Raw genomic sequence first — 24046 nt, forward strand, 5'->3', positions numbered from 1 at the left:
AAGCCTTACCATTAAACCTTACCCTAGGTCCACTGTTTAAATCTCTCACACCCTCTTTGCAGCCACATTATGTTTTGGTTAATGCCACTGAAGGAGAGGAAAAACATGGTGGAGTTACATTGTTTCACAGTGACAGAGCCATCATCTATGGGGCTACACCACAGGAGTAGCCATGTGGCTTTTTATCATGTGAGAAAGCTTTGAGGGTGGTGATAAGGACTGCACTTCTCTCCACTAAAGCTCACCATCTCCATACAGTCTCAATTAGATTTACAAAACTTTTTAATTGGTGGACATACCTAAAAAATCAAATCAATTTGTAACCAATCAGTCAGACCTCATCACTACATAGTTGCTGGCAGACCTAAAAGATTGTACCGTCAAATTATAATTTGTGTGATGAGCTTTAGGCACCCAACAGCAAGGCCTCTGCTGTCAGATATGGTCATGCGGGGATGATGGCTAATACCATTGCTTCAGAAGTCCAAATGTACTCCCTGTGCATAATCATCATGAGGACACATTCCCTTGCTTACATGTAAAAGGAATGGTTCTCAAACTTGCCGTGTGGCTAGAACAGAGGTCATATAAAAGGCTGGTCAGGACAGCAGTTAGGATTCTGAACCATTAGTGAATTACTAAGTAGGTGTATTCAGAAACAATAGGGGTTGATTTACTAAAGGCAAATAGACTGTGCACTTTGCAAATGCAGTTGCACTCACTTTCCTTAGTAAATGGGAATGTGGTAAAATTTTACTGTACAAAGAATACCCAATCACGGGCAAGGGAAAAGAAAAAAAAAAAAAGCATGTTTGCTTGCACGTAACTGAATAATGATGGAAATCCGCAGAGCTTTACTACATTTAATAAGCCTTGGGGAAAATTAGTGTAACTGCCTTTTCAGAGTGCACAGTCTATTTGCCTTTAGTAAAGAAACCCCAATGACATTTTCAGCTGTTCTGGTACGTGGTCTTAAATAATGTGCCTGGCACTTAGCATTAAAGTAGTACTTTTTTTTTAAATCAGGAGAATGTTTACTGTATTGTAATAAACTAGAAATTATACAGTCCAAAATATTACCAGTCATTAAAGACCGATTTCACAAACCGGTACATTGGCAGTATTCACATACACATTAACATAGAAAAATGAAAGTGCTCACAAATCCAGTTTCAATACTATGCTAACACATTAAGAAAGTGTATCTATCTCACACAGACTGAGGTACAGTCATCCAAAAGCAACTGACTTATACACTAGACCAGGTTTTCTCAACTAGCAATGGGCAATTTCTGCCTCTCAGATAAGTTCCCAATGACACCATTGTTCCTTTAAGCGATGTGTAAGGGGGTAATTCTTTCCATTGATGACAAGAGTAAGGAGCATTCTTCCCACTGACTGTCACACTAATGTGTCATGAGTTGTAGATTTTTCATTTTTAGCAGGGGTTCCCCAAGACCAAAAATTTATTTTAAGGGTTCCTCTGTGTTGAAAAGGTTGAGAAAGGCTGCAGTAGACAATGCTTTATGGTCTACTGGAGCAGGTAAATAGTCTCTGGTAGACAAGTTCCTTTGAGTTAAGTCTAGGGGTATGTAGCCACATTCCCCACACTTCATTAAATTTACCAGGGCAGCTCCTACGTGTATAGATGTTTGTTTATTAAAATACACAGAGTGGCTTGGCCCCTCCCCTGCTCTCTTCTCATAGGCTGTAATTGACAGAAGCAGGAGCTAATGGTTCCCGCTGCTGCCCCCTTGTCCAGTGAGTGAGAGAGCTGCTGCTCTTGGGCACTTCTTGGAAATTAATATATGTATGATGCACAAATAACTCAGTTGAGCTAATAAGTGCCCTTTTGGAAAATAATATACGCCAAGCGCAATCAAGCCTACGTGTATAGATGTAGCTCTCTAAGAGTAAGGAGTTGCCAACAGAGGACAACCAAGACTTGTATATGGGGGGGGGTCAGGGTATTTCCACATTAATAAAATTAGTCTACGGGCCTGGAAGAGGGCCCTACCCAAAGTTATCCTAGCATGTTCCTCCTCCACCACCCCATCCAATATATTTAGTCTACGACATTAGGGTCCAATGGGATTTTTACTGTAAAAAGTTTTTTTTTAACATGTCAAAAACCTGCCTCCATTATTTATATATAGTTTGGGGCATCACCATAAAAGATGGATTAAGTTACCATGGTCTCTTTTGCATCTGTGACAGTGTGGCTCTATATAATTTCCCATCTTATAAAGCCTTGGGGGAGTGTAATAAAAGTGTAGAAGAATGTGGAGTTGAAAGAGCTCCTGGGCCACATTCAGGGAACAAGATACCCAGCCTGGTATGCCTCTACCCATTGGTTGTCCATAAGTAGTTCCAAGTCCCTCTCCCAGAGTGATGTCGACCTGCTGGGGTGCCCTTTATGGTATTGTGACAATAGTATATTATAGCACTGGGAAATAAAGTCTTTAGAGCTATTAGCAATTTTAATTCAATTGAAAATAGGTATGAACCTTGCTTTGTGCACTGGTCCAAATCATTTTGTGGAGGGGGGATTATGGTGTGGGATTGTTTTTCAGGGGTTGGGCTTGGTCCCTTAGTTCCAGTAAAAGGAACGCTTAAGGAGTCAGCATATCAAGACATTTTGGACAATTTCATGCTCCCAACTTTGTGGGAACAGTTTGGGGATTGCCTCCTCCTGTTCCAACATGACTGGGCACCAGTGCACTAAGCAAGGTAAATAAAGACATGGATGAGCGGGTTTGGGGTGGGGGAACTTGACTGGCCTGTAAGGAGTCCTGACCTCAACCTGATAGAGCCCCTTTGGGATGGATTAGAGTGGAGACTGTGAGCCAGGCCTTCTCTTCCACATCCGTGCCTGACCTCACAAATGTGCTTCTGGAAGAATGGTCAAACATTCCAATAGACACACTCCTAAACCTTGTGAACAGCCTTCCCAGAAGAGTTGAAGTTGATATAGATGCAAAGGGTGGGCCAACTCAATATTGAATCCTACGGACTAAGACTAAGATGCCATTAAAGTTCATGTGCCTGTAAAGGCAGGTGTATCAATACCTTTGGTAATATAGTGTACCTTCCACCGAGCTCTATGTACTAATTTGGCTAACTCTGAGTAATTATCATTGCCCCGTATCAGGCTATACTGATTTCTTCAGTGTAATTTCTTCAGTGTTGTCACATAAAGAGATATGATAAAATATTTACAAAAATGTGAGGGGTGTACTCACTTTTGTGAGATACTGTAAAAGCCCGTAAGCTAATTCATTATTGATTCAGGAGAATCAGCCTTGCCAGATTTGCATCAGATTGGCTCATATACCCAGCGAGACCTGTTAGGATTGGACAATTTTTGACAAGAGACGGCCAGTTGTCTCCCCCTCCTTAAAAAAATGCAGCTTTATTAAAAAAAATGTTTACGTTCTGCAGCCATTCATGTAGTATTAAACACTACAATGTTTTGAAACTAAATTGAAGTCCTGGTGACAACTATGGATTTTATACAGATACAGTGGAGGAGTGAGCGTTGTCACAGAGGGAAATGCTGTGTTACTACTGGCTGGATCACCAGGTAAAGACAAAGAAGAAAAAAGAAAACAAATGTAGCCACCACATCCAAGGTTGCTAAGTCGCAATATATTCCATTTTGTTTAATAGGCCTAAATATAAAATTCTATAACAGTGAATATTTTAATTTATTGCTTTAAGTGCTTTTCAGCGTTTTACAGCACACCCAATTACTTCTGTAGGTAATGACTCACCTGTCATTGGTTGCTTTGTAGATTCTTTATTTTTGTCTTTACTCCGTGGACGCAAGTGGCATTTTGCATCCTTTATTTTAAAGCGAGCCTTCTGGGTGATCGGAGGACCTACAGAATCTGGATATAGATTTAAAAATCATTAATTTTAAGCAAAAAACAAATCCAAAAGAAACAAACTAGCTTGTGCGCAGATCGTGGAAAGCATTTCCCCTTGTTAGCTGGTGGTTGTAGTACTCCAAATTTACAAATTAAATAAGGATAAAGCCAACAGGATGTTACAGCTCTCTACTACTCCACTGGGTGGCAGGAACATTTCTAAACAAAAAACAAAAGGGTAGAGAGCACATATCCGCCCATAGTGTAATACAGCTTTAATGAGAAAACAATGAAAACACTTCAACCAATACACTCACATTTTGTGCAGTTGTTCAACAGGCACATAAAGAAATCTCTGGAGTCTCTCCCTTTTCATAAAGGATTGAGATGAGGGAAGGAACTGCGATCTGTGTGGCTGCCTAGATCCTAACAGCCCGTGGATAGGCAAGGCACAACCACATCATTCAGTGCCTAGTGCGCATGTACCAGATCCAGCTGACGCCACGGTCCGTCAACACGGTATCCCACGAATGGAAGGCAAGGAAGGAAAAATAATGTCAGATCCTTGCCATGACGGTGCGTTTCGGAGGAGTGGTCTTCTATTTGAAGTCACCATGCCCACTAGGCACCGAACACTGTGGTTGTGTCTTGCCTCTCAACGAGCTGTTAGGATCCAGGCAGCCACACAGAGAGACCGCTTCCCACATTTCAATCCTTTAGTGATGAACAGGGAGAGATACCAGAGACTGTTGAACATCTTCACAAAATGTGAATGTGTTGGTTGAAGTGTTTTAATTGTTTTCTTATTAAAGGTGTATTACATGATGAGCAGATGTGCGCTCTCTCCCCTTTTGTTTTTTGATTAACTTTAAGCCGCAGATAGAGGGAACTGGAGAACAATGCTATTTACCATTAAATACGTTAAATGTTCTCTGGTTAAAACCCACCAAGCTATTTTTTTTTTGCCGTCTATTTTCCATTAGACAGATTTTCCATAACTTTTTGTACTGAGGTGTAAAGTATATGGAAATCCCCTCAGACAGGTGTCGTCAGAACAGGTGTCCATATTTTTTCTCATCTCTTGTTCTGGTGACAACTGTGAAAGGCTAAAGTTAAATGTGCTAATATTTTGTCTTCCTTGGCTCCTCTTTTGCCCTTTCACAAAAAAGTTAAAGGATAAGTTCACTTTAAAAAAAATAAATAAATGCACATTTTTTTGCAGGTGAAAAAAAATGTGCATTTATTGTTATTATTATTATTATTAATATTTCAGTCAGAAAATAAGGCGGGCTCTATCTAACCTGTTGTGCAAGACTGAAGGGAAGGTTGGAGTTTAGCTTAAAATGTTGGATTTCCCATCAATTGCTGTGTCAATGACAATGGTCCCAAGGACAAAAAAAGAGAATCAACCTGGCCCCAATAGTGAAACCAATAAGCATTTGACTCAAAATAACAACAAGAACGCACACCAAAAGTATCCGTCATTACAATTTCAGGGACCCTTACCTGTGCAGGTTGGTATTGTAGCATTGCGTTTCTGGACTGACTTGTTTTGCTGCACTGGTACACCACAGCTCAATGTGTAGCTATTCTCTGACTCTGCAGTAATAAAAAATAATACATCATTTGTATTTTAAATAATCACATACATGATGGTTATTAAATCTTATGCCATTTGTCTGCACACAAGGAGTTGGTGACTAATGAATAATAAGCAATCTTCAGAAATAAATGACTCTGTTAGTGCAGTTGCCCCCAGAGCTTAGTACATGAGGTAAAGCTTCACTTTGCAAAGAGTACCCAATCGCGTGCAAGTAAAATAAAAAAGAATTGCATTTTTGCTTGCACATGATTGGATGATGGAAGTAAGAGGAGCTTCTGCTCATTTACTGATCCCTGGAGCAACTGCTCTTCCAGAGTGCAACTGCACTTTGCAAAGTGCACAGTGTATAGGTTTTTAGTAAATCAACCCATATATGTCATGTTGGTAAGTTAGTTGGTTTTAGACAAAATTGGTCTAAGAGCGTGTAGAAGAGATAGAAACATTTCATTGTAAGGTACTGTAGTACTAAGATGGAGGTTGGATGTACAGACTCAATCTGAAGGCAGTATGATCATTTCACCAAACACCGACACATAGAAATATAAATTTGTATTGCCCAAGTGTGCATGAATACAGGTAGTCCCCAGGTTACAAACATCCAACTTACAAACTACTCCTACTTACAGAGGGAGACAACAGGAAGTGAGAGGAAATCTAGCCCTAGGAAGGTAAATTCACTCTTGTAAGAGTGATCATGGGAAAAAGGTGTCTCCACTGAAGCTTTATCACTAATCCTTGTTTCCACAACAGCCCAAAATATTCAAAATCCAATTGTCATAGGGACAGAAAGTGAGGTGAAATCTTCTGAACAGGAGCACAGACAGTAAAACAAATGGTACAGGGGTGTTAACCATTCCCTATGCTATCCAAAAAACATAAAAATTATTATTTTAGCTGGAGCTACACTTAAAAAATGTACCTGTTACGACTTACAAATTCAACTCCAGAACAAACTTACAGACCCTATCGTGTTTGTAACCAGGGGACCTCCTGTATGGAGTTGGGAGTTTATAGAAACACCATATCATCAAAAAATTCAAAAGAATTCTAATGAGAACTATGGAATGGTTGATTGGAGTGGTCTCTTGTATGGATGGGACATATGGAGAGAGTGCTCAAGATGGCCTTTGTGTTTGTACACATGGATGCATATACTGATGCTCCTTTTACTCAAAAGCTGAGGATCCATCTCCTATGCACTAATTATATATTTCCATCGCTTTTAGCTGCCTGCTATTTGTCTTGTTAGCTTCCATACCTGTCACAATGAGGGATTGGGTGGCTCTGGCAGGATCTGTGACTGGGGTTAGCCATTCCTCCACTTCTTGATATTGTGACCTTTACACCTCCTGAGGAAGCGGGCTTGTATCATGAAAAATTTACAGGAGTTACAAATGTGGAATTGTCTCCCGTGCGTTAATATGCATCTCTCTGATATCGCTCATTTGTTGAGGCATTGTCTAAAGCCAAAGTTGGTTTCAACAGCCGTATGTTAAAATTGTATGGGGACAAGTCACAACTGTATGGGAGTCTTTTGAGGTGCAATATGTGTATTTTTAATCACATTTTCTTATAAAAAAATTTATGATTTTAGAATACTCAGAAATAATGTTAATGTTGTGGAGTCATTCCTTGGGGGGTACAGAGAAAGTCCATTTTTTCCTCATCCTATACATGCTTTTGCTTTTTGAAATGCAGAAAAATGGTTCTGATAGAAAAATGGTCAAACAAAAATTACAGGTTCTCTTAAACAAAGCTGATGACTCATCAATGGATTGTTGCTACTGCAAGCTGGGGTGTGTCCTAGTCAAAGCTGTACTGAATACAGTGGCGGTGCAGGGTCATAGGACACATGGAGCTTGTGAACTACAGCTATATACAAACCTGGTAGAAAGAAGGTATTGGATGGGCAGGATAAGTAGCAGCTATCTATCCCCCCTGATTTACTGCAAACCAGCTGGGCCCTTGGGGCAGGCTTGTAGCTGGGAACACATTTTGTTGTCTCTAGGAAAAAAATAAAGTACAATTAAATACATCAAAGCTGACAAACAGGACAATTCGTGGCTGGCAAAGTATTGTGATTGTAAAGTGAAAATAATCCTTATATCAAAGTTATCTGAAAGAGAAGGCAAGCGATATACAAGTCATCATTTAAGTTAAAAAGGGGTTTGTTTTTAGTCCTAAGCATTAGAAAGCACCTGAATTTAGAATTCCTACACATTCCCTTTAAGCAAAGTTCAGATCATATTGGACTTCTACACAGAATTATTGTGCTCACCCCCTTACTGCAACTCCCTTTTTCCTGTACATTTGATGTTTTTTTAGTATACTAGATGAAGAATACTGGCCAGAGTACTAGAATATTCTTGCAAGAAATGTTGTTTATGGCTGGCAAAGCCATGTTTTCTGGTTGTTGTAGCCCATTGGAAAACATTGGTTAATCAGATTATCCTTTATGACAAAGTTATATATTGGAATAGGAACTGTCCCTAAAAGTCCATAAAATTTGGGACCTATGGTAAGATTTTACTCTCACGTAAAATTCAGAGGATTTTAAAGCAGATCTTCACCTGAAAAGGGAGGTTCTGCTTTTTTTTCAACTCCTTCCCAACACTAAGGGTTTTGTTTTTTTGTTTTTTAGCTGCTAACTTTTAAATGTTTTTTCCAGAACCTCTTTAATCTTAGCCATGGGTTATATGCAGCTACCCTCAGGTGATTTAATACTGGCAAAAAATATGCAGGAAATTCCCTTCCAAGTCATAATTTTGTAACAAGCAATAGAGAGGTCATAAAGAACAGAATTTACTGGTAAATGACATATCACATGTTCTTAATCGTACAGCAAGGACATAGGACATCCCTAGGCAGCCCAAATGAGGGCCAGGCAACACATCAAAGAATGCTAGCAGGCCCACATAACGATGGGTAAAGAAGGGTTTGACAAAACTCAGAGCAGCTTGTAGCACTTTACACCTAAACCTGCCTTCATAGGAGGCCCGAAAATCCACCTGATAAAACTTAAAACAAAAGTGCAGGAATGTAAAAAATAAAATAAAAATCACACTTAGCTAGATGGCTGCAGCATAGATGCGATGCTGCAGCTGTCCCCCACCAGCTGTACATCGAGAACTGAGGAATCAAAGATCGCTGGTCACTCAGTTCTTGGGTTCACACAGAGCACAGAGAGAGATTGTCAGGCACCACTCTGTGTTCTGTCCATCCTGCACTCACTGGAGCGCTGGGCTGAAGAGGGGGCAAAAGCAACTGCCTCCAGCTTTCAGTGAGAGACTGAGCCAGCTGTCAGCCACCTGCCAGAATCTGGGCGGATCCCAACATTGTTAGGATCCCTGCAGAGCCTGGACCAGCTCTGTCACATGGGCTTAAGTCTTCTGTTGGTTGAATCTGGGTCACATGAGTGCAGAACTTACTGCACTCCTGTGACCTACTAGAAAAGTATGGCCAAAGAAGCTTTGGCCATACTTCTCCTTAAACAAATGTGTGAACAGAAGGCCAAGTGGCAACTTTGTAAAAGAAACAGATGCTTCAAAAGTTTATTATGCACTAACATATCTGGTAGAGTGCTCCTTAACAGGAGCATGGGCTCAAAAAATGAGTTGTCTAATTTACCTAGCAATGGTGAAATGAGAAGGAAGTTCCCTGCAGGAACCTTCAGGAAGAACACAGAAGCAATCTAATCATGACCAAGTTGAACTGATCCCAATAAGTCACCAGAGCATCAACTGTGAAAGCTTTAGGGTCCACGGACCTGGCAACAAAACTATCCAGCGTGCTGAGCTTACTAGAACATTATAGCAAAAAATGTGCAGGGGCCCATTAAAAAAATTTGTTGTAAAGATTACTTTTAAACTTTAAACTAGGGATAGACCAATTATCGTCAAGGCCGATATATCGGGGGCCGATATGCACTTTCCCCGATATATCGGTATCGGCCCCGGAACTGGCCGATATTTTTGTGACATCATTTTTCCTTCTTAGGCCGCCTCCCTCGCCTTGGACAGCCTCGTCTGGAGTCGGGACTAGTCTTGCGGGAGTGTATCACAGCCATACACCTACCCACAACAGCCCGGTGCCAGCCAGCTACCCACATCCACAGGCCCTGTACCAGCCAGCCACGGGAACTGTACCAGCGAGTCAGCCAGCCACCCACAAGCCCTGTACTGCCAGCCACAGGCACTGTACCAGCCAGCCACCCACAGCCCCTGTGCCAGCCACCCAACCACCACAGGATGCCAGACAGCCACCCACCCACCACAGGATGCCAGACAGTCAGCCACCCACCACAGGGTGCCAGGCAGCCAGCCACCCACCACAGGGTGCCAGACAACCAGCAACCCGCAGACATGGTGCCAGACCGTCAGCCAGCCACATGCACTGTACCAGCCCAGCCGTCCACAGGCCCTGTACCAGCCAGCCAGCAACCCACAGCCCCTGTGCCAGCCACCCACCTACCACACGGTGCCAGCCAGCCACCCACCACAGGGTGCCAGCCACCCAACCATCCACCACAGGGTGCCAGCCAGCCACCCACCACAGGGTGCCAGCCAGCCAGCCACCCACCACAGGGTGCCAGCCAGCCAGCCATCCACCACAGGGTGCCAGCAAGCCAACCACCCACCCACCACAGGGTGCCAGACAGCCAGCCACCCACCACAGGGTGCCAGGAAGCCAGCCATTAAGCATTAGACAAAAATTAACATGCTCAGTACCAGATTTGTGTCAAAAATTGTCTTTATTTTTCAAAACTTTAAATGTACAAAATATCGGCCCATATCGGCTGATACCGATACGTTATGACCAAAATATCGGTATCGTTATCGGCCCTTAAAAAAACATATCCGTCTTTCCCTACTTTAAACCCACAAGGGATCCTGTACATATAGGATATGCCCCAGTATCTATATATGCAGGAATTGCTGAGCTGTGCTATGAGATAGCTATTCTCACCTACCCACCTAGCAACCCAACAACACTGATCAACAGAGGCAGATTTCTGAGTGACAGCTCAGGAGGAGATGGGGCGTGACAGGCATTGCAGGCAGAGCCCGCACAGCCCCTTTCTGTCTTACTCCTGAGCTGCCAGACAGAACATCGTTCTGCTGTGCTGTCTCCTCATCTCTCCTGTTCAGTACACAGAGTCCAGAACTGCCGGTCAACGTGTGCTGTTAATGATTGATGGGAATAAGGGCTTCCATTCATAAAAAAATAAGCTAACAACAGCGCACAAGGGCTCATACAATTTTCGGAGACAGCATAATGTAGTAGTAGCTGATGTGTGTAGTTGTTAGCTTGTGTTTCTGTGAATGAAAGTGCTCTTCTCCAGCTGCAATCATTTACAACGCAAGCTGACAGTTTCCACTCTCTCTGTGCCCTAAATAGCAGAGGGCAGGTCCATGGGAACTGAACAAAAGATGAGGAGACAAGGCACTGCAGAATGGACCTGAGCCAAAGCACCTGTCACATATGGATAGAGAGGAGGCTCACCCTGAAGATTTGACAAAGCGCATGTGCTAAGAAAGACCACAAATAAAAGCTCCATGTGATGGTGAATTGAGGAATCCATTAAAATGGAGCTAGGATCTCAGAGCATGTGCTTAGTCTAGACAGCCTTGGAGAGGCAGGTGGCTATGGAGATAACCACAGATTACATGGAGGGGCCCATCCATGAAAACAAGGCCTTAAAAAGGGCCTCTAAGCTCTTGTTCACTGGGTATTTGAATATACAACTATCCTCCACAGGGACTAAGTCTTCTTGTTGAGGCAGGAAATGGCTAGGTCAGCCAGGGACTGTCAATTTCTGCAGAAAATCCTTCTCAGTAGGATTTTGCTTAGCAAAACACTTAGGATAGGCAAATAATTTTTAAGAGTGAGGCCAGACACTGTACAAGGTTGGCTCTAAGACAGAGTGGACTGTAAAGGTGTTAGCAGATTTGGGCAATTTTAGGGAACTTGCTGGAGACCTTCGAGTGAACAGAATTAGGCTGCTCTAATTCTAAACATGAGGGTACTGCATCAAGAAGGGTAGCAATGGTGTATTTAACCGGTTGCCGACCGCCGCACGACTATATACTGCGGCGGTCAGCCCCAGCCAGGCAGTGTGACGTATCGGTACGTCACTCGCCTGTCACTGACTTGCGAGCCAATTGCGGGCGCGCGCGCGCCCGCCGCGGCTCGTTCACAGACAATCAGTGCGTGTGACTGGCGGACTCGATGTCCGCCGGTCACACTACGATCGCTCCTGTGAAGGGAGAAAGGCGGAGCGGCTTATGTAAACAAGCCGCCCGTCATTCTCCCTGGTGTAAAAATGAAGATCAGACGGTTCTACTATGTAGAACCGTTGATCTTTGTTTTTACACCAATAGCAATGTCCCTGCACAGTTAGAATCACGCCCCTAGGACACACTTAACCCCTCCCTGTCCAATAAAGTTAACCCCTTCCCTGCCAGTGTCATTTTTGCAGTAACAGTGCATATGTATAGCACTGATTACTGCAGTAATGTCACTGGTACCCCCAAAAGTGTCAAAAATGTCAGTCAAGGGTTCGATCTGTCCGCCGCAATGTCGCAGTACCGAAAAAAAATCGCAAGATTGCCGCCATTACGTGTTAAAAAAAAAACACCAAAAATTACAAAAATCTTTCCCTTTGTTAGTAAACGCGATAACTTTTGCGCAAACCAATCAAAATACGCTTTTTGCGATTTTTTTTACCAAACATATGTAGCATAAAACAAATTGGCCGAAAATGTTAAAAAATTTTGATTTTTACATTTTTTTGGGGGGAATTTCATATAAAAAAATGTGAAAAATATTGTTATTTTTGCAAAATTTACGCTCTTTTTTTGTTTATAGCATGATCAAAAAATCGCACAGGTGATCAAATACCACCAAAAGAAAGCTCTGTTTGTGGGAAAAAAAGGACGTCAAATTCGTTTAGGTACAGCGTCGCACGACCGCGCAATTGTCCGTTAAAGTCACGCAGTAAAAAATCGCAAAAACCCCCCTGGTCTTTTAGCAGCCAAATCCTCCGGGGCTTAAGTGGTTAAGCTTTGATGGGTGTCTCATCCTGACTTGATTTTTTCGAAGTAGAGGAATTTTCCCAGTCTACTTTATCCTTAGGCAGTGAGGCCACAAAACCACTACATGCTAAGGTGAGTGCCCACGCAGGATCCAGTACCTGAAGCAACTTTACAGGCTAGCCCCTTATCTTCTTCTAGACGGGTTCAGGGAACAGTCCCCCAAGACTTAGCCAGTAGTCAACCAATCCAAAAAGCCAGAGTGCCACAGTGTACAGAATCTTTAAAAAAAATTAAAAAAACTGACATAAAAGGAGGTCCATTGCCTAAAGACAATAGCAAAAAACTGAAAATGGCTAAAAGTGGAAAAGTACATATACCATAGCTGAGAGGGGTAAAGTATATAAAGCGGATATCCCTGTAGCTTTTTTTTGCCAGTGCCTGAAACCCTGAAGGTAGCTGCATATAACCCATAGTTAAGACTAATAAGACAAATCTTTCATGGGCGCAAGATACAAAGGAAGGAAAAATGAAACAGGGTCAAAGTTTGCCCTACAAGGCCAAAAACCTTCAAGCATTTGCTTTCTTAGTTACTCCTGTTATTACCAAAGTGAAATATGACAATTGGTATTGTAAAATATTCATTACTATAAATGCAAGAAGAAAGAACCAAACTGTCTCACCAATACAGTCTCTCTTGTTCCAATGCAATCTCTTCCCGAAAGGACAGGTGCAGTCGTAGCTTCCCAGAGTGTTAATACAGCCAGAGTCACAGCTTCCATTGTTAATGCTGCATTCATCAATGTCTATAAAAAGGGAATGTGCTGTTAAGTAAATAATATAATTATCTTTAAACAGTTAGGTAAACAAGCACATTTTCAAACTAGTGAGGCAACTTCATTCCATTTCATTTAAATTGTTGGAATAGCTAGAAATTAATTTCTCTTATTTTCTAGAGTTCCATTTGTTAAATAAACCGTTAAGAGCATTTTGTTCAATAAATGCAAAAAAATACCTGTTGACCCTAACAGAAAGCCAGTCCAAACTTCCCATGCTATTACCCATGCTGCACTGAAATCTCAAACAGTGTTCTCAGCCCTGGCAAGTTCACCACTATGAACTACAGAACACCTCCCCCTAAGTTATTTAGGATTTCTAGATTTTCCATTCCTTTTTTAAGGAGATATTGGGCAGCTGGATAAATAATGTGGGGGATACTCCCCAGATAGCAAGAAAACCCTGACAGGGATTTAACACTTTCATACTTCTATATTGAAGGACATAGCCTGAATGAAAATGTTGACTGCAAAGTTATAGCCCCACATCCAGGAGTAAAGCACTAGGCACAAAAGCAAAAGTGCATTTTAGGGATCACCTCTACCAGGGGCCAAATCATCTGCTACGGGCACCTCAGTTAGTAACAAAGCAGTATAAAACAACAAGGAGGGGTGAAGCTATGTTCCTCAAATGGACGCAGAAAAAGGGATTTTATTATGAGTACAAGAAAATTATATTATTTCTTCTGTTCATTGAAGGACAGCCTGTCAAGGAGTCTTAAGGAGTTTTAACTATAGGGTTGTCAAAAAGAAGTGACCATAGAGGGGGTAGGAAAACAAGAAAAAACACCTAATAACCTCAAGAAGGAAAAAATTACTAAATTGCCATCTGTAACACCTTGTGGGCAAAACACGCATCTGAGGATGCCTTGACATCAATTTTGTAAAAAGGTATGGACCGACAACCAGGTAACTACCCTTACAGACCTGAGACACAGTCACTGAAGAAAAGACCAGGACACACTAACTGCCATAGTGGAGATGGCTCTACAGTGCCTTGAAAATTATTCATGCCCCTTGAAGTTTTGCACATTTTGCCATGTTACAACCAAAAACGTAAATGTATATTATTGGGATTTTATGTGATAGACCAACACAAAGTGGCACATAATTGTGAAGTAGAAGGAAAATGATAAATGGTTTTAAAAATTTTTTACAAATAAAAATCTAAAAAATGTGGCGTGCATTTGTATTCAGCCCCCTTTACTCGGCTACCCCTAACTAAAATCTAGTGGAACCAAATGCCTTCAGAAGTCACCTAATTAGTAAATAGAGTGCACCTATGTCTAATTTAATCTCAGTATAAAAATTGCTGTTTTGTGAAGCCTTCAGAGGTTTGTTAGAGAACCTTAGTGAACAAACAGCAGCATGAAGGCCAAGGAGCACATCGGACAGGTCAGGGAGTTCGGTTATAGAAAAAAAAAAAAACATCCCAAGCTTTGAACATCCCACAAAGCACTGGTAAATCTATCATCCAAAAATGGAAAGAGTATGACACAGCTGCAAACCTACCAAGACATGGCCGTCCACCTAAACGGACATGCCGGGCAAGGAGTAATTAATCAGAGAAGCAGCCAAAAGGCCAATGGTAACTCTGGAGGAGCTGCAGAGATCCGCAGCTCAGGTGGGAAAATCTGTTCACAGGATAACTATTGGTTGTGCACTCCACAAATCTTGCCTTTATGGAAGAGTGGCAAGAAGAAAGCCATTTCTGAAAGAAAGCCAAAGGAAGTCCCGTTTGCAGTTTGCGAGGCCCCATGTGGAAGAAGGTGCTCTGGTCAGAGTTGATGGGAGGAGGAATGGAGCCAACTACAGGGCAATCTTAGAAGAAAACCTGGTAGAGTCTGCAAAAGACTTGAGACTGGGACGGAGAGAGCTTGCACTATTTTGCAAAGAAAAATGGGCAAAAAGTTTTACTCTAGATCTGAAAAGCTGGTAGAGACATACTCAAAAAGACTTGCAGCTGTATCTGCAGTGAAAGGTGGTTCTACAAAGTATTGCCTTAGGGGGGCTGAATACAAATGCACGCCACACTTTACAAATATTTGTAAAAATTTTGAAAACCATTTCACAATTCACCTTCCACTTTACAATTATGTGCCAGTTTGTGTTGGCCTATCACATAAAATCCCAATAAAATACATTTAGATTTTTGGTTTTAACACGTCAAAATGAAGAAAATTTCAAGGAGTTAAGAATAATTTTTCAAGGAACTGTAACAGAAAAATGAGATGCCTAACCCTTAATAACTTAAGCCTGAGCAATGCCAAATTCATCCAGGAAAGCTAAGGAAGCTGCAAACCCTTTGTGTGTGAGCGTTTGGTCATCACAAAGAGAAAGTACATTTTGCTAAATTAGGAAACAACTGATAGATACACCCACAAAGCTCAGGGATGCATCAGTCATGGACAGAGAAGAAGTACAATATCCTCATCTTTGGTAGAAAAGAAAGCCTTATCCCTGCCACCTTATCCCTGTGCAACACAAATAAGGGAGTCCTTTAAGAAAAGGCCACCAGCTCTGAAACTCTACCAGCAGAGGTGATGGTGACCAGGAAGACAACTTTCTTGGAAAGAGTTGTAAGAGGAATTTCCATAATGTTTCATTAGGCTTCTGTAGGAGGAAGAGCATTAAATTCTGGACCCACAGGAACACTGGAGGCCGGACCTGAGGAGCCACATCCATGACACCATGGATGAGCAGAGACTGAGGGGGAATCTATCGACTGATATACAATCTGAATTTCTAGGAGCCTGAAGATGGCGCCAGCAAGAAGCCGGCATTAGGCTCGGGAACAACCCATCCATATGCAGCGGTCGGAAATCTGCAGCCCTACCAATCACTCTGCCGCCTCAGCCCCACTAGTCATCCACCTCACTCAGACCTGGAGTTGCTTGCGGCTGCACTGCAAGGTCAGGTCCCCCTATAGCTGATCCAGAAGGGGCCGGACGGGAGCGGTTGGAGGGAGACCCTGGAGGCCTCAGACGGAGACCCGGGAGGCCCCGCAGCTTGGAGTGTCCTGGCAACTGGCTCTGAGCTTGAAGGGACAGAGCCGGGGCTAGTCAACACAAGGCGAGGATCCCCCAAAGGAGAGCCCTGGAAACACTGGAAATCAGAACCGGAAAGCACTAGGAGTGAAGGAGTGGAGACAGCCATAAGAGAAGCTATAAAGCCTTAAAGGAACCCAGTAACTACACTGTGAGTCCTCAATGGTATTGTCCTCACCGCTTTATGGTCACATAAGGTTTTAAAGGTTACAAAACCATATGTATGAAGACGAAAGTCAACACAAGTGGTGAGCAAAGAAATCAGAAAGAGAACGCTCCTGATAGATGGACAATAAAGAAGCAGTCCATCGATTAAAGGGGTGAGTCACTGATTTCCTCCCTGTGGAATCCCCCTTTTTTTCCTTTCTTTTTCCAGAACTGTGTTTAAAAAGTGTAGCATACAATACTAAAAGTTTTAAGAAAAGTGAACAGTGTTAAAGAGTTTGAAGCTTAGTAGTATAACATTCCTAAGACACCCTAAAAGGAGAGGAGAACCAGTGAAAAGAGCCAGGGGCAGTCTCCCAAAAGTAAGTGCTAGCCCAGGCACAATTAAATATGACATGGGAAGGAAGTTGGGATAGCACAGCACCTGCTAAATATTCAGGAACTAAACGCAAACAAATGGAGGGAGCTAGCAAAAATGAGCAAAATAGGAAATCGCTGGGTCAAAACAGTTTAAACTATTCGAAAGAGGAACTTCAGATAGACAGTGATGCAGAAGAAAGGAGTATAGAAGACCAAAGAACCAAAGCACAGTTCCCAACCAAAACTGAAATGGCAGACATGTTTGCGAAGTTGGAATAGCCTTTGAAAACAGATAAGGCAACTCTGCATAAAGATCTGGGTCAGATCCTAAAACAGGTTGAAGACAAACCAGATATCCACTCAGTAGAAAAAGGGAACTTAAAGCACAGATGGAAAACTTACAAATAGATCAGAGAAATATGCCATGAAAAATTAAAGACCAGGAAAATCGCAATAGAAGGAAAAATCTAAAAATTCTGGGTCTTTCAGAAACTTCACAGGATGAGGACTTAAAAAGTATAATGGACAAAGTGTTCTGTCCACTGTTAGGAAGATCAACATCTGAGACCCTAAAGAATGAAAGAGTGCACAGGATCAAAAAAACCCCAAAATATAGCCAGGGAAATTCCAAGAGACGTAATTTTAAGATTCCACAACTTCAGAGATGAAGAACAGATTTGGGAGAAACCGAGACTATCCCACCCTGGGAAATATGTAGAGGCTACACTCCAAATTCTTGCAGACTTAGCCCCAGAAACCTTGGCAAGAAGAAGACTTCTCAAACCATTATTGGAACAAATGAGAGCACATAATATACAGTATTTCTGGGGATTTCCGGCATGCCTGATAGGACAGAAAGAGGGTAGATCAGCTAGATTAACATTTCCAGAAGATTTGGAAGAATTCTGTAAGAAACTTGATATGCCTATACCTGACGTGTCAGGGCGGTCTGTGATGAGAAGAGATGAGTGGAGCCCGGAAGATTAGCACTGGCACTTCATTTAAAAAAGAAGATGACACCAAAGAAAAAATATAGAGAGATGAAGGGTGTTGGGGAGTGGGATGGAGGAGGGGGGGGGGAGAAAAGAAAGGACAAGATGGCATAGCGGAGCGAGGTGTAAGGGGGAACAAGAGAAAGGTAAGGGGAAGTAGATTGAACAATAAGAATTTATGAAGATAGGGATTGTTAGAGCCTAGCTGGTTTTGGATTTACACCTTCCAGGAAAAGAGGGGGTGGATCCAGCTGGGGTACAAGGACAGAGCTCAACCTCAAGGGTAGAAAGTTGAGGAACAGGTAGTAATAGGATGAATGATCCTTCTTACAACTTTAAGGCCAGAGGAGAGCCAAAATTTCCTATTACATGGTGGGTTGGAGGGAGGGTGATAGAGGGGGGGGGGGGGTTACTGGAGGGGGTGGGGGGGTTGGAGAGAATGGGAAGATGGGTTGGGGGGGGTTGGAGGGAAGGGATTGACCTAATAAGTATATATAGATTTATGTACTGAGCCCGCTAGGATGGTACCCTGGGTCTGTCTTCCCTTCTGCCCCCCTCGGTCCCAAACAGGGCTCTAAAGGAAAGATGCATGAAAAGAAAGCATTATATAAGGAATGGAGGGGTTGGAAGAGGAGAAGACAGACATGACTGCAGTTAACTTCTTATTTTACAATGTCAGGGGGTTGAATACACCAGAAAAAAAACACAAACTATTAAAAGAAATTAGGCTCCATTATTCCAAAATAAAATTATACTCAAAAGAACATCAAACTTGGTATTATGGGGACTAATCAACAAACAAAGCAAAGAGGGTAACCATAGGTAAAGCCAGAAAAAACTAGGGAGAGCTTGGTAGACCCGGAGGGTAGGTTTCTGTTTTTCAAAGGAAGGCCACATTCAATAGATTGCACATTTTCAATAGATTGCACATTAGCAAATATATAAAGGTCCAATAAAAACCCAACAGGATACCTAGAAGAAACTTTGAAGAAACAAATGGACTTCAAAGAAGGCTGCGTGATCATGGCTGGAGATCTCAAATTTTGCATGAATCCGAATATACAGTATCTCACAAAAGTGAGTACAACCCTCACATTTTAGTAAATATTTTATTATATCTTTTCAAGTGACAACACTGAAGAAATTACACTTTGCTACAATGTAAAGTAGTGAGTGTACAGCTTGTATAACGGTGTAAATTTGCTGTCCCCTCAAAATAACTCAACACACAGCCATTAATGTCTAAAGGTCTGACAACAAAAGCGAGTACACCCCTAAGTGAAAATGTCCAAATTGGGCCCAAAGTGTCAATATTTTGTGTGGCCACCATTATTTTCCAGCACTGCCTTAATCCTCTTGGGCATGGAGTTCACCAGAGCTTCACAGGTTGCCACTGGAGTACTCTTCCACTCCTCCATGACAACTTCATGGAGCTGGTGGATGTTAGAGACCTTGCGTTTTACCGTTTGAGGATGCCCCACAGATGCTCAATAGGGTTTAGATTTGGAGACATGCTTGGCCAGTCTATCACCTTTACCCTCAGCTTCTTTAGTAAGGCAGTGGTTGTCTTGGATGTGTGTTTGGGGTCATTATGTTGGAATACTTCCCTGCGGCCCAGTCTCCGAATGCTCTGCTTCATTATGTCACAGTACATGTTGGCATTCATGGTTCCCTCAATAAACTGTAGCTCCCCAATGCTGGCAGCACTCATGCAGCCCCAGACCATGACACTCCCACCACCATGCTTGACTGTAGGCAAGACACACTTGTCTTTGTACTTCTCACCTGGTTGCTGCCACACACGCTTGACACCATCTGAACCAAATACGTTTATATTGGTCTCATCAGACCACAGGACATGGTTCCAGTAATCCATGTCCTTAAGTCTGCTTGTCTTCAGTAAACTGTTGGCAGGCTTTCTTGTGCAACATCTTTAGAAGAGGCTTCCTTCTGGGACGACAGCCATGCAGATTCATTTGATTCAGTGTGCGGCGTATGGTCTGAGCACTGACAGGCTGACCACCCCCCCTCCCACTCAACCTCTGCAGCAATGCTGGCAGCACTCATACGTCTATTTCCCAAAGACAACCTCTGGATATGACGCTGAGCACATGCATTCAACTCCTTTGGTTGACCATGACAAGGCATGTTCGGAGTGGAACCGGTCCTGTTAAAGCGCTGTATGGTCTTGGCCACAGTGCTGCAGCTCAGTTTCAGGGTCTCAGCAATTTTCTTATAGCCTAGACCATCTTTATGTAGAGCAACATTTTTTTTCAGATCCACAGAGTTCTTTGCAATGAGGTGCCATGTTGAACTTCCAGTGACCAATATGAGAGAGTGAGAGCGGTAACACCCAATTTAAAACACCTGCTCCCCATTCACACCTGAGCCCTTGTAACACTAATGAGTCACATGACACCAGGGAGAGAAAATGGCTAAATGGGCCCAATTTGGGCATTTTCACTTAGGGGTGTACTGACTTTTGTTGCCAGCGGTTTAGACATTAATGGCTGTGTGATGAGTTATTTTGGGGGGACAGCAAATACTGTTATACAAGCTGTACACTTACTACTTTACATTGTAGCAAAGTGTCATTTCTTCAGTGTTGTCACATGAAGAGATAATAAAATATTTACAAAAATGTTAGCGGTGTACTCAATTTTGTGAGATACTCTAGATAGTACAGTACTGGTGTAGGGGGATAAAAGAATCTCAAGTAAATAAGATCAAAAAGAAATTATATTAAAGCCAACTTCTAGATATATGGAGGGCTCAACACCCAAAATTTTTGAACAATACATTAGATTCCCTCGTACATGGGACATATTCTAGGATTAATTATAGGATGATTGAATATAGATTAATAGAGGTAGTGGGAAAAAAAAACGAATATTGAGATAACATCAATGAAGATGAGGATACCAGGAACCCACAAAATGTTGAACACATGGAGATTAAACGAAGATCTGTTACAAGACCAGGAAAAAGAATAAAGATTAAAACATAAACTAGAATCGTTTTTTTTAAATAAATGATTCAAGTGAAGCATCGGAGGCTACGGTATGGGAGGCACATAAAGCCTACATCAGGGGTATTCTGATAGCAATAGGAGCAAACAAAAGAAGGAAAGAATGAAGAAAAGGGAACTATTAATAAAAGAATTATACTAACTTGAACAAAAACAAACAAAAGCTGACCCTGAGGTACAACAGACCCGGACGATAAAGAGAGACATGCTACAGGAATTATTGGAACAAGAGACTAGACGTGTCTTTACCAGGATAGCTAAAGAAAGGTATCAATGGGGAAATAAATCAGGTAAACAACTAGCGAGAATGTTAAGGAAAAGAAAAATCAACAAATTGTACAGAAAAAAAAAAAAGAAAGAGATGGTGTATTCAACCCCAAAAATAGCTGAAATATTTCAAAAATACTATAGTGCACTATATTCCATAAAACAAAGGAGACCACAGGAAACGAAATTAAACAGAGAGGAAAAGATTAAAGCATAAGAGAGGCCAGGTTACCTAGATTAGAAAAATTAAAAGTGTTAAGAGTCCAGAAGTGTCAAACTGGCAGGCCTCCAGCTGTTGCAGAACTACAAGTCCCATCATGCCTCAGAGTCATAGTTGTAACTGCAAAGCCCTATGGGACTTGTAGTTCCGCAACAGCAAGAGGGCCCCCAGTTTGACACCTGTGTGTTAGGCACCATGAATAAAAAGTACTAACCAAAGAAATGCATAGCAAAAGACATTAAATGAGGACCAGCAGGGCCAAAACTTAGCACTCAAGGCAAGACTCTGATCAATGCAAAGGTCCACGCCACAGAAAAAAAAAAGGTCTCTGAAACCACCCACATTCATGCCACGTGATGTAGGCTTTTCAGGTACAAGGATAGATCTTGTGATCTACATGGATTTGTGAGGCTTTAGCATGGTAGGCATTACTAGTTCCGATAGGCCCCTGTCCGTTACCACCTGGCTTTCAAATGCCAAGCTGTTAAATCCAATGAGGGTAACACAGAATGGAAGATAAGACCCTGGGGCCCAGGTCTGGCCAAAAAGGAAGACATCAAGCTGAATCCATGACCAGGTGCACAATGTTGACATACCATGGACAACAAGGTCAATCTGGGGCCATGAGGATCACCATAATTTCATTGGTCTCAAAATGATGGAGCAACTACAGTAAAAGTTTGAGCAAATGAAATGCACAGATGAGATTATAGCTGACCCACGAGGCTACTAGGTCTTTCGTCACTTCCACCCATGGATCCCTTGTCCTGGACACAAACCATGGCACCTTCCTGCTGAGGCGAGATGTCAAAAGGTCCATGTTCAGGGTACACCACTTCTGACAGATCTGAGCTCTGGCTTAAGTACCACTCACCTTGGTCTAGAGTTTGACAACTTAGGTAGTCCGCCTATCAGTCCCAACCCCAGAGAAGATCAGTCCAACGTGAAAGACAAATCCTTATCACATGTAGTTTCAAGATTTTGGGATCAACAGTTGTATATGTGTCTATATGTTTTTCTGGAGCTTTTCTAATAGAAAAAACACCTTGGCCTAAGCAGAGTCCAGGATCAGGCCCAGGTACTCCAGGCACTAAAACAGATCCAGCAATCATGCCTTGAAGTTCAAAGTCCAGCTGAATGCCAGTGTATAAATAGTGATGGCCAAACTGTCCTTGGGGGAACAATGAGAGTCCACCCAGGGAAGGCGGTCATCTAATTAACCCACGATAGAGATACCCAGTTGTATCAGCAATGCCAGAGCCAGCTAGTGCCTCATACAGATGGTGACGTGCAGGTATTGATCTTTGATGCCTAGGAACATAATTAAGCCACCATTTCATTTTGAATTTTTGGACACTCACAAAGATACTGAGTGCCTTGAGGTATAGAACTGGCCATCTTTTTTGGGCATTTTAACAAGGTTGGAATAGAAACCACTGAACTTCACACAGGAGGGAACTGAGATAATCATTCCATGCTGGACAACCCCCTTTGCCTGCTAGACGGAGATCTGGGAGTCGAGATGGTGAAAGACTGATAGTAAAAAAAGAACTTGTCTGCCAAATGGGAATTAAACTATTTTATAACCCAATATGATAGACTTGCAGACACAGTTATCAGAGATGTACGAAGTCCAAAGTCTGCAAACAGTGAAGTAATCCCCCACCTTGTAATGGCCAGGTAGGGGTAAAACTTGTCCATGCGCTTGCTAGAGTTGTGTTACCAGGGGGGCTTGGGTCTACCAAAGGAGGAGGTTTTGAAGGGCTTAGAGCCCTTGTTTGAAGCGCACAATGTCTCACACGAAATCCTAAAGAGCCAACCCCTCTTAAACAGTAAATCTGTAAGAGCCTTCTTAGACATCTGGTTTGCGAACCAACACTTAAGCCAGAGATTGCAACACAGAACAATCACTGAGCCTAAAACCTACTTTCTGATGCTGAAGTTTTTCGTAAGTGTTTAGGATACCAGTGCCATGACTAAGATGGAATCCAGGGCTGTTCCATTGACGTCAAACATGGAATGTCCAACAGATTTTGCTTTTTCAGCTGGGTCCTTGAAAAACCTCAAATTGAATCACTGTAGCTTGTTTAGCCTGGGCACTGGTACTGGTGGATCTCCGAGAGTAGGAAAAGTCTATTGTTTTTAACAAAAGGCCCCCTTGAAAGGATAAACAGAGAACCATTTGTGTGCCATAAAGTGTTTAAGATGCTCCTATACCTTTTATATAAACTTATTAAAGGAGGGAGGATAATTAAAACTCTTGTGGAGTACATAGGCTTGTGGGAACCAAAATGAATCACAAACACTTTTAGAGCCTCTGGGGGTCCTCAATTTTAGGAGTCCACTCAACAAATGAACAGACACCTGCTCCTTTTCCTGCGCTAAATTTGTGGCGGAAGATTTGACCTCACTACCCTAAAGGGGCAGAGTCCATATTAGAAAAGAGAATAAAATAAAAAAGAAGTAAACCTTGAGAGTCCTAATGGGAGCTTACTCTACTACTGAGCTGCCTATAGCAGATGGTGGATTAAGCTTTGTGTTCTACTCCTGGAGGTGGTGCTTAGACCCTTTGGTCAAGATAACTTGCAGGGATGTGTCCTTCAATGAACAGAAGAGAAAGAGTTTTGA

At 42.3% G+C, this 24046-nt stretch overlaps 1 protein-coding gene across 1 annotated transcript in view; it reads right to left on the bottom strand.

Moving 5' to 3' along the window:
• The window catches only part of SCUBE1 (signal peptide, CUB domain and EGF like domain containing 1), a 587141-nt gene that overhangs the window by 43907 nt on the left and 519188 nt on the right, over positions 1 to 24046 (bottom strand). The window contains exons 11-14 of the mRNA XM_082255396.1: positions 13187 to 13309; positions 7357 to 7476; positions 5376 to 5468; positions 3774 to 3890 (exon numbers count right to left, since the gene is read on the bottom strand). Of these exons, the coding sequence (XP_082111522.1) occupies positions 3774 to 3890; positions 5376 to 5468; positions 7357 to 7476; positions 13187 to 13309 (453 nt within the window). The remainder of the gene's footprint in view (positions 1 to 3773; positions 3891 to 5375; positions 5469 to 7356; positions 7477 to 13186; positions 13310 to 24046) is intronic.

The sequence above is a fragment of the Pelophylax lessonae genome (assembly GCF_965119305.1).
Source record: "Pelophylax lessonae genome assembly, chromosome: 4".
Classification (NCBI taxonomy): Eukaryota; Metazoa; Chordata; class Amphibia; order Anura; family Ranidae; genus Pelophylax; species Pelophylax lessonae.